The sequence below is a fragment of the Penaeus vannamei genome, chromosome 29 (assembly GCF_042767895.1).
Source record: "Penaeus vannamei isolate JL-2024 chromosome 29, ASM4276789v1, whole genome shotgun sequence".
Lineage (NCBI taxonomy): Eukaryota > Metazoa > Arthropoda > Malacostraca > Decapoda > Penaeidae > Penaeus > Penaeus vannamei.
Window position 1 is genome coordinate 27,968,027 of NC_091577.1, and position 12,620 is coordinate 27,980,646.

The 12,620-nt window shown below is 34.8% G+C and overlaps 1 protein-coding gene across 1 annotated transcript; it reads right to left on the bottom strand.

Moving 5' to 3' along the window:
• Positions 1-5,201: 5,201 nt before the first annotated feature.
• On the bottom strand, positions 5,202-7,324 carry LOC138867320 (uncharacterized). Its single transcript, XM_070142450.1, has 4 exons — positions 7,229-7,324; positions 6,874-6,956; positions 5,688-5,937; positions 5,202-5,474 (listed from the first exon to the last, which is right to left on the bottom strand). The coding sequence occupies exons 1-4, from the start codon at positions 7,322-7,324 to the stop codon at positions 5,202-5,204; spliced, it is 702 nt and encodes a 233-aa protein (XP_069998551.1).
• Between the last annotated feature and the right edge of the window lie 5,296 nt (positions 7,325-12,620).

A 12,620-nucleotide genomic window follows, 5' to 3' on the forward strand; every position in this document is an offset into this window, starting at 1 on the left:
AGGAAGCGGATGTATCCAAATGTGTAAATGTATGGAACATTTTATCTTTCTTCCTTGATCATCGATTATCATAGCTACTGTAACCATTTTCTTTGGAGGAATTGAAATTATTCATTGCAATTATGTAAAATTAATGAATGTGACAACAGTATATGTTATGTAATGAAATATACAATATTTATAAGGAAATACACAATGTGGTCAGTATAATTGCAATTAAGCAAAATTAATGTGACAACAGTCATGTTAAATTAATGTTGTATACATAAAGAATGTATGCATAATGAATGTTATATGCATAAAGAATGTTGTAAGCATAAGGAATGTTGTAAGCATAAAGAATGTTGTAAGCATAAAGAATGTTGTAAGCATAAAGAATGTTGGAAGCATAAAGAATGTTGTAAGCATAAAGAATGTTGTAAGCAAAAAGAATGTAAGCAAAAAGAATGTTGTAAGCATAAAGAATGTTGTAAGCATAAGGAATGTTGTAAGCATAAAGAATGTTGTAAGCATAAAGAATGTTGTAAGCGTAAATAATGTTATATGCATAATAAAAGTGGTATGTATAATGGATGTATGTAAAATGATTGTTGCATGTATATGCTGTTACATACAATCGAAATACAAAATGTCGCAGGTATAATAAATTGCAATTATGTAAAATGAATGTGACAGTCGTATGTATAATGGATGCTGTATGTATAAGGAACTGCTGCTACATACAATTAATGTGCATAATGTTTAACCAATTGTAGTTATGTATGAGACAAACTCAATGTGCCGTAAGTAGATAATGAAATGGAGCGTATTTATACATAAACGCGCAGCGCAAATATATTGAACATTTTCTCTTTCTTCCTTAATCATTGATCATCATAACTATTGTAACCATTATTTTGGGGGGATCTGAAATTATTCATGAATTAACTCGACATTTATTGATATTTCTCCATTAATAACCATTAGCGTCTTGACAATGGTATACTGTCGATGTCTCAATAACCGTTGTCACATAATCAACTACTTCTTTAACGTACTCTGTCTGGTAAACCGTCTTGAGGATTGGCCAGGCGTTTGTCATGGTCGTCGTTAAATACACTGGTAAGTATGTGAAGGAAGTGAACACGTCAACTTGAGTGTATGTTTGAGTGGCTGTAGTGGAGGCGGTCACAGTCTTCACAACGGATGCCGTCGATACAGCCGTGGCAGTTGTTGTCCCCACAACTCGTATCACGTGCTCTTCAAGACCGGTAGCCGAGTATGTAATGCTGATGGTTTGTTGTTGATAGCTGGTATAGGTGTATGCCCGATTCTTCTCTCTGATCTTCAGTTGGGTGACGTAGTCATCCAGGTGGGGTCTATAGCCAGAGCTAATTTCATCCCAAAGTCACCGGAACAAGGGTATTTCAACATGGACTAATACCTCATCCTAACAATATGTTCGCAAGTTTGTCTTACAAAAGTAAGCAATTATTCAAAAGTTTATAATTTCTAGATGCAAGTAGTTTACCATTTATTCTAAACATAAAGATATGCTGTAAACAAAATTACAATATATGTATGACGAAATAAGTTGTATAGGTAATGAAATGTACTATATGTATAGTGAAACATGCAATAATTATAATGTAATAGCTGGTATGGAAAACATTCATGATATGTATGATGCATTATCTATAACTAGAGCTAATTTCATCCCAAAGTCACCGGGAACAAGGGTATTTCAACATGGACTAATACCTCATCCTAACAATATGTTCGCAAGTTTGTCTTACAAAAGTAATCAATTATTTTTTAAAAATCTTATAATTTCTATATGCAAACGGTATCATATTCATTCTATACACAAAGATATGCTGTATACTGAATTATAATGTATGTATGACGAAATATGTTGTATAGGTATTGAAATGTACTGTATGTATAGTGAAACATGCAATAAGTATGATGTAATATCTAATATGTATAATGCACAATATTTATAAGGAAATACACAATGTGGTAGATATAATAAATGCAATTATATGAAATGAATGTGACAACAGTCGTAAGTAGAATGAATGTTGTATACATAGTAAATGTATGTATAATGGATATTGCATGTATAATGAATGTTGTATGCATAATGAATGAAACGGACTGCATGTATAGCGAAACCTGCAATAAGTATGATGTGATATCTGATATGTATCACATGTAATAAGTATGATCTGATAAGAATAATGAGGTACATTTGGAATGAAATATACAATATTTATGAGTTAATGCACAATGTGGTCGGTATGATAAATTGCAATTATGTAAAATTAATATGACAACAGTCGTATGCATAAAGAATGTTGTATGCATGATGAATGTTTTATGCATAATGAATGTTTTATGCATAATGAATGTTTTATGCATAATGAATGTTTTATGCATAATGAATGTTTTATGCATAATGAATGTTTTATGCATAATGAATGTTTTATGCATAATGAATGTTTTATGCATAATGAATGTTTTATGCATAATGAATGTTTTATGCATAATGAATGTTTATGCATAATGAATGTTTATGCATAATGAATGTTTATGCATAATGAATGTTTATGCATAATGAATGTTTATGCATAATGAATGTTTATGCATAATGAATGTTTATGCATAATGAATGTTTATGCATAATGAATGTTTATGCATAATGAATGTTTATGCATAATGAATGTTTATGCATAATGAATGTTTATGCATAATGAATGTTTATGCATAATGAATGTTTATGCATAATGAATGTTTATGCATAATGAATGTTTATGCATAATGAATGTTTATGCATAATGAATGTTTATGCATAATGAATGTTTATGCATAATGAATGTTTATGCATAATGAATGTTTATGCATAATGAATGTTTATGCATAATGAATGTTTATGCATAATGAATGTTTATGCATAATGAATGTTTATGCATAATGAATGTTTATGCATAATGAATGTTTATGCATAATGAATGTTTATGCATAATGAATGTTTATGCATAATGAATGTTTATGCATAATGAATGTTTATGCATAATGAATGTTTATGCATAATGAATGTTTATGCATAATGAATGTTTTATGCATAATAAATGTATGTATAATGGATTTGTATGAATAATGAATGTTATATGTATAACGAATTGCTGTTACATACAATAAATGGAAATACACAATGTCGTAGGTATAACTGCAATTATGATATTTCTCCATTAATAACCATTAGCGTCTTGACAATGGTATACGGTCGATGTCTCAATAACCGTTGTCACATAATCAACTGCTTCTTTAACGTACTCTGTCTGGTAAACCGTCTTGAGGATTGGCCAGGCGTTAGTCATGGTCGTCGTTAAATACACTGGTAAGTATGTGAAGGAAGTGAACACGTCAACTTGAGTGTATGTTTGAGTGGCTGTAGTGGAGGCGGTCACAGTCTTCACAACAGATGCCGTCGATACAGCCGTGGCAGTAGTTGTCCCCACAACCTGTGTCACGTGTTCTTCAAGACCGGTAGCCGAGTATGTAATGCTGATGGTTTGTTGTTGATAGCTGGTATAGGTGTATGCCCGATTCTTCTCTCTGATCTTCAGTTGGGTGACGTAGTGTGTGGAGGAAGCCAGCTGTGGCGCCTGGTACTGGGTTACCGTTTCCGTGTGAGTGATAACGTAAGGTACACAGTCCGTAGTGGTAACGCTGACAGAGGTAGGTACAACATCCAGGAGAGTGACGGTGGAGACGACGGTGCTGACCTGCAGTCGAGTGCTCGTCAGAGACACAGACGAAAACTCCTCTTGACACGCCTTCACAGGTAAGTCTGGCTCAAGTCCTTCGCAAGTTGCAAACAAAGAGAGGGCCGTCCAGAGAACCAAAGTCTTCATGTTGAAACTCATACTGATTGTTATGGCAAGCTGTTTCAATGATGAACTGTGCTCGGTGTCGGAGTGACGACTTTTTATACCAATTTATGGCAAGGGAACTTGGTCATCCAGGTGAGATCTATAGCTAGAGCTAATTTCATCCCAAAGTCACCGGGAACATGGGTATTTCAAAATGGACTAATACCTCATCATAACAATATTTTTGCAAGTTTGTCTTACAAAAGTAATCAATTATTAAAAAGTTTCTTATAATATCTATATGCAAATAATTTACCATTTATTCTAAACATAAAGATATGCTGTAAACTAAATTGCAATATATGTATGACGAAATATGTTGTATAGGTAATGAAATGTACTATATGTATAGTGAAACATGCAATAAGTATAATGTAATATCTAGTATGTAAAACATGCATGATATGTATGATGTAATATCTATAGCTAGAGCTAATTTCATCCCAAAGTCACCGGGAACAAGGGTATTTCAACATGGACTAATACCTCATCCTAACAATATGTTCGCAAGTTTGTCTTACAAAAGTAAGCAGTTCTTTTTTAAAAATCTTATAATTTCTATATGCAAACGATATCCTATTCATTCTATACACAAAGATATGCCGGATACTGAATTACAATATATGTATGACGAAATATGTTGCATAGGTATTGAGAAGTACTGCATGTATAGTGAAACATGCAATAAGTATGATATAATATCTGACATGTATAATGAGGTATATGTTATGTAATGAAATATACAATATTCATAAGGAAATACACAATGTGTTCAGTATAATTGCAATTAAGCAAAATTAATGTGACAACAGTCATATGTTAAATTAATGTTGTATGCATAAAGAATGTATGCATAATGAATGTTATATGCATAAAGAATGTTGTAAGCATAAAGAATGTTGTATGTATAATGGGTGTTGTATGTATAATGAATGTTGTATGTATAATGAATGTTGCATGTATATGCTGTTACATACAATCGAAATACACAATGTCGCAGGTATAATAAATTGCAATTATGTAAAATGAATGTGACAGTCGTATGTATAAGGGAAGTTGTATGTTTAAGGAATTGCTGCTAAATACAATGAATGTACAATATGTTTCATTAATTGTAGTTATATATGTGGAGTGATGGATTCAAACTAAATGTACTGAATGTAGATAATGAAATGAAGCGGATTTATCCAGAAACGCTCAGTGTAAATGTATAGAACATTTTCTCTTATTTTGGGGGAATTTAAAAGATTATAAATGAACTCAACATTTATTGATATTTCTCCATTAATAACCATTAGCGTCTTGGCAATCATATACTGTCGATGTCTCAATAACCGTTGTCACGAAATCAACTGCTTCTTTAATGTACTCTGTCTGGTAAACCGTCTTGAGGATTGGCCAGGCGTTAGTCATGGTCGTCGTTAAATACACTGGTAAGTATGTGATGGAAGTGAACACGTCAACTTGAGTGTACGTTTGAGTGGCTGCCGTGGAGGCGGTCACAGTCTTCACAACAGATGCCGTCGATACAGCCGTGGCAGTAGTTGTCCCCACAACCTGTGTCACGTGCTCTTCAAGACCGGTAGCCGAGTATGTAATGCTGATGGTTTGTTGTTGATAGCTGGTATAGGTGTATGCCCGATTCTTCTCTCTGATCTTCAGTTGGGTGACGTAGTGTGTGGAGGAAGCCAGCTGTGGCGCCTGGTACTGGGTTACCGTTTCCGTGTGAGTGATAACGTAAGGCACGCAGTCCGTAGTGGTAACGCTGACAGAGGTAGGTACAACATCCAGGAGAGTGACGGTGGAGACGACGGTGCTGACCTGCAATCGAGTGCTCGTCAGAGACACAGACGAAAACTCCTCTTGACACGCCTTCACAGGTAAGTCTGGCTCAAGTCCTTCGCAAGTTGCAAACAAAGAGAGGGCCGTCCAGAGAACCAAAGTCTTCATGTTGAAACTCATACTGATTGTTATGGCAAGCTGTTTCAATGATGAACTACGCTCGGTGTCGGAGTAACGACTTTTTATACCAATTTATGGCAAGGGAATTAGGTCATCCAGGTGGGGTCTATAGCTAGAGCTAATTTCATCCCAAAGTCACCGGGAACAAGGGTATTTCGACATGGACTAATACCTCATCCTAACAATATATTCGCAAGTTTATTTGTCTTACAAAAGTAAGCAATTATTAAAAAAAAGTTTTTCTTATAATTTCTATATGCACATGATTTCCTATTCACTCTAAACACAAAACTATACTGTATACTGAATTACAATATATGTATGACGAAATATGTTGTATAGGTATTGAAATGTACTGTATGTATAGTGAAACATGCAGTATGATGTAATATCTAATATGTACAATGAGGTATATGTTATGTAAAGAAATACACAATATTTATAAGGAAATACACAATGTGGTAGATATAATAAATTCAATTATGTGAAATGAATGTGACAACAGTCGTAAGTAGAATGAATGTTGTATGTAATGAATGTTGTATGCATAATGGATGTTGTATGCATAAAGAATGCTGTATGCATAAAGAATGTTGTATGCATAAAGAATGTTGTATGCATAAAGAATGTTGTATGCATAAAGAATGTTGTATGCATAAAGAATGTTGTATGCATAAAGAATGTTGTATGCATAAAGAATGTTGTATGCATAAAGAATGTTGTATGCATAAAGAATGTTGTATGCATAAAGAATGTTGTATGCATAAAGAATGTTGTATGCATAAAGAATGTTGTATGCATAAAGAATGTTGTATGCATAAAGAATGTTGTATGCATAAAGAATGTTGTATGCATAATAAATGTTTTATGCACAATGAATGTTTTATGCATAATGAATGTTTTATGCATAATAAATGCATGTATAATGGATTTGTATGTATAATGAATGTTATATGTATAACGAATTGCTGTTACATACAATTAATGGAAATACACAATGTCGTAGGTATAACTGCAATTATGTAAAATGAATGTGACAACAGTCGTGTGCTTAATGGATGTGCGTATAAGGAATTTCTATTACATATAATAAATGTGCAATGTGTTACTAATTGAAGATATGTATGAGGAATGTGATAAATGCAAACTAAATGTACTGCATGTAGATAATGTAATGAAGCGTATTTATACAGAAACCCGCAGTATAAATGTAATGAACATTTTTTTTCTTCCCTAATCAATGCTACTGTAACCATTTTCTTTGGGGGAATTCAAATTATTTATCAATGAATTCAACATTTATTGACATTTCTCAATTAATAACCGTTAGCGTCCTGGCAATGATATACTGTCGATGTCTCAATAACCGCTGTCACATAATCAATTGCTTCTTTAATGTACTCTGTCTGGTAAACCGTCTTGAGGATTGGCCAGGCGTTAGTCATGGTCGTCGTTAAATACACTGGTAAGTATGTGAAGGAAGTGAACACGTCAACTTGAGTGTATGTTTGAGTGGCTGTCGTGGAGGCGGTCACAGTCTTCACAACAGATGCCGTCGATACAGCCGTGGCAGTAGTTGTCCCCACAGCTCGTATCACGTGCTCTTCAAGACCGGTAGCCGAGTATGTAATGCTGATGGTTTGTTGATGATAGCTGGTATAGGTGTATGCCCGATTCTTCTCTCTGATCTTCAGCTGGGTGACGTAGTGTGTGGAGGAAGCCAGCTGTGGCGCCTGGTACTGGGTTACCGTTTCCGTGTGAGTGATAAAGTAAGGCACACAGTCCGTAGTGGTAACGCTGACAGAGGTCGGTACAACATCCAGGAGAGTGACGGTGGAGACGACGGTGCTGACTTGCAGTCGAGTGCTCGTCAGAGACACAGACGAAAACTCCTCTTGACACGCCTTCACAGGTAAGTCTGGCTCAAGTCCTTCGCATGTTGCAAGCAAAGAGAGAGCCGTCCAGAGAACCAAAGTCTTCATGTTGAAACTCATACTGATTGTTATGGCAAGCTGTTTCAATGATGAACTGTGCTCGGTGTCGGAGTGACGACTTTTTATACCAATTTATGGCAAGGGAACTTGGTCATCCAGGTGAGATCTATAGCTAGAGCTAATTTCATCCCAAAGTCACCGGGAACATGGGTATTTCAAAATGGACTAATACCTCATCCTAACAATATTTTTGCAAGTTTGTCTTACAAAAGTAATCAATTATTAAAAAGTTTCTTATAATATCTATATGCAAATAATTTACCATTTATTCTAAACATAAAGATATGCTGTAAACTAAATTGCAATATATGTATGACGAAATATGTTGTATAGGTAATGAAATGTACTATATGTATAGTGAAACATGCAATAAGTATAATGTAATATCTAGTATGTAAAACATGCATAATATGTATGATGTAATATCTATAGCTAGAGCTAATTTCATCCCAAAGTCACCGGGAACAAGGGTATTTCAACATGGACTAATACCTCATCCTAACAATATGTTCGCAAGTTTGTCTTACAAAAGTAAGCAGTTCTTTTTTAAAAATCTTATAATTTCTATATGCAAACGATATCCTATTCATTCTATACACAAAGATATGCCGGATACTGAATTACAATATATGTATGACGAAATATGTTGCATAGGTATTGAGAAGTACTGCATGTATAGTGAAACATGCAATAAGTATGATATAATATCTGACATGTATAATGAGGTATATGTTATGTAATGAAATATACAATATTCATAAGGAAATACACAATGTGTTCAGTATAATTGCAATTAAGCAAAATTAATGTGACAACAGTCATATGTTAAATTAATGTTGTATGCATAAAGAATGTATGCATAATGAATGTTATATGCATAAAGAATGTTGTAAGCATAAAGAATGCTGTATGTATAATGGGTGTTGTATGTATAATGAATGTTGTATGTATAATGAATGTTGTATGTATAATGAATGTTGCATGTATATGCTGTTACATACAATCGAAATACACAATGTCGCAGGTATAATAAATTGCAATTATGTAAAATGAATGTGACAGTCGTATGTATAAGGGAAGTTGTATGTTTAAGGAATTGCTGCTAAATACAATGAATGTACAATATGTTTCATTAATTGTAGTTATATATGTGGAGTGGTGGATTCAAACTAAATGTACTGAATGTAGATAATGAAATGAAGCGGATTTATCCAGAAACGCTCAGTGTAAATGTATAGAACATTTTCTCTTATTTTGGGGGAATTTAAAAGATTATAAATGAACTCAACATTTATTGATATTTCTCCATTAATAACCATTAGCGTCTTGGCAATCATATACTGTCGATGTCTCAATAACCGTTGTCACGAAATCAACTGCTTCTTTAATGTACTCTGTCTGGTAAACCGTCTTGAGGATTGGCCAGGCGTTAGTCATGGTCGTCGTTAAATACACTGGTAAGTATGTGATGGAAGTGAACACGTCAACTTGAGTGTACGTTTGAGTGGCTGCCGTGGAGGCGGTGACAGTCTTCACAACAGATGCCGTCGATACAGCCGTGGCAGTAGTTGTCCCCACAACCTGTGTCACGTGCTCTTCAAGACCGGTAGCCGAGTATGTAATGCTGATGGTTTGTTGTTGATAGCTGGTATAGGTGTATGCCCGATTCTTCTCTCTGATCTTCAGTTGGGTGACGTAGTGTGTGGAGGAAGCCAGCTGTGGCGCCTGGTACTGGGTTACCGTTTCCGTGTGAGTGATAACGTAAGGCACGCAGTCCGTAGTGGTAACGCTGACAGAGGTAGGTACAACATCCAGGAGAGTGACGGTGGAGACGACGGTGCTGACCTGCAATCGAGTGCTCGTCAGAGACACAGACGAAAACTCCTCTTGACACGCCTTCACAGGTAAGTCTGGCTCAAGTCCTTCGCAAGTTGCAAACAAAGAGAGGGCCGTCCAGAGAACCAAAGTCTTCATGTTGAAACTCATACTGATTGTTATGGGAAGCTGTTTCAATGATGAACTACGCTCGGTGTCGGAGTAACGACTTTTTATACCAATTTATGGCAAGGGAATTAGGTCATCCAGGTGGGGTCTATAGCTAGAGCTAATTTCATCCCAAAGTCACCGGGAACAAGGGTATTTCGACATGGACTAATACCTCATCCTAACAATATATTCGCAAGTTTATTTGTCTTACAAAAGTAAGCAATTATTAAAAAAAAGTTTTTCTTATAATTTCTATATGCACATGATTTCCTATTCACTCTAAACACAAAACTATACTGTATACTGAATTACAATATATGTATGACGAAATATGTTGTATAGGTATTGAAATGTACTGTATGTATAGTGAAACATGCAGTATGATGTAATATCTAATATGTACAATGAGGTATATGTTATGTAAAGAAATACACAATATTTATAAGGAAATACACAATGTGGAAGATATAATAAATTCAATTATGTGAAATGAATGTGACAACAGTCGTAAGTAGAATGAATGTTGTATACATAATGAATGTTGTATGTAATGAATGTTGTATGCATAATGGATGTTGTATGCATAAAGAATGCTGTATGCATAAAGAATGTTGTATGCATAAAGAATGTTGTATGCATAAAGAATGTTGTATGCATAAAGAATGTTGTATGCATAAAGAATGTTGTATGCATAAAGAATGTTGTATGCATAAAGAATGTTGTATGCATAAAGAATGTTGTATGCATAAAGAATGTTGTATGCATAAAGAATGTTGTATGCATAAAGAATGTTGTATGCATAAAGAATGTTGTATGCATAATAAATGTTTTATGCACAATGAATGTTTTATGCATAATGAATGTTTTATGCATGATAAATGCATGTATAATGGATTTGTATGTATAATGAATGTTATATGTATAACGAATTGCTGTTACATACAATTAATGGAAATACACAATGTCGTAGGTATAACTGCAATTATGTAAAATGAATGTGACAACAGTCGTGTGCTTAATGGATGTGTGTATAAGGAATTTCTATTACATATAATAAATGTGCAATGTGTTACTAATTGAAGATATGTATGAGGAATGTGATAAATGCAAACTAAATGTACTGCATGTAGATAATGTAATGAAGCGTATTTATACAGAAACCCGCAGTATAAATGTAATGAACATTTTTTTTCTTCCCTAATCAATGCTACTGTAACCATTTTCTTTGGGGGAATTCAAATTATTTATCAATGAATTCAACATTTATTGACATTTCTCAATTAATAACCGTTAGCGTCCTGGCAATGATATACTGTCGATGTCTCAATAACCGTTGTCACATAATCAATTGCTTCTTTAATGTACTCTGTCTGGTAAACCGTCTTGAGGATTGGCCAGGCGTTAGTCATGGTCGTCGTTAAATACACTGGTAAGTATGTGAAGGAAGTGAACACGTCAACTTGAGTGTATGTTTGAGTGGCTGTCGTGGAGGCGGTCACAGTCTTCACAACAGATGCCGTCGATACAGCCGTGGCAGTAGTTGTCCCCACAACCTGTGTCACGTGCTCTTCAAGACCGGTAGCCGAGTATGTAATGCTGATGGTTTGTTGTTGATAGCTGGTATAGGTGTATGCCCGATTCTTCTCTCTGATCTTCAGCTGGGTGACGTAGTGTGTGGAGGAAGCCAGCTGTGGCGCCTGGTACTGGGTTACCGTTTCCGTGTGAGTGATAAAGTAAGGCACACAGTCCGTAGTGGTAACGCTGACAGAGGTCGGTACAACATCCAGGAGAGTGACGGTGGAGACGACGGTGCTGACTTGCAGTCGAGTGCTCGTCAGAGACACAGACGAAAACTCCTCTTGACACGCCTTCACAGGTAAGTCTGGCTCAAGTCCTTCGCATGTTGCAAGCAAAGAGAGAGCCGTCCAGAGAACCAAAGTCTTCATGTTGAAACTCATACTGATTGTTATGGCAAGCTGTTTCAATGATGAACTGTGCTCGGTGTCGGAGTGACGACTTTTTATACCAATTTATGGCAAGGGAACTTGGTCATCCAGGTGAGATCTATAGCTAGAGCTAATTTCATCCCAAAGTCACCGGGAACATGGGTATTTCAAAATGGACTAATACCTCATCCTAACAATATTTTTGCAAGTTTGTCTTACAAAAGTAATCAATTATTAAAAAGTTTCTTATAATATCTATATGCAAATAATTTACCATTTATTCTAAACATAAAGATATGCTGTAAACTAAATTGCAATATATGTATGACGAAATATGTTGTATAGGTAATGAAATGTACTATATGTATAGTGAAACATGCAATAAGTATAATGTAATATCTGGTATGTATAACATGCATAATATGTATGATGTAATATCTATAGCTAGAGCTAATTTCATCCCAAAGTCACCGGGAACAAGGGTATTTCAACATGGACTAATACCTCATCCTAACAATATGTTCGCAAGTTTGTCTTACAAAAGTAAGCAGTTCTTTTTTAAAAATCTTATAATTTCTATATGCAAACGATATCCTATTCATTCTATACACAAAGATATGCCGGATACTGAATTACAATATATGTATGACGAAATATGTTGCATAGGTATTGAGAAGTACTGCATGTATAGTGAAACATGCAATAAGTATGATATAATATCTGACATGTATAATGAGGTATATGTTATGTAATGAAATATACAATATTCATAAGGAAATACACAATGTGTTCAGTATAATTGCAATTAAGCAAAA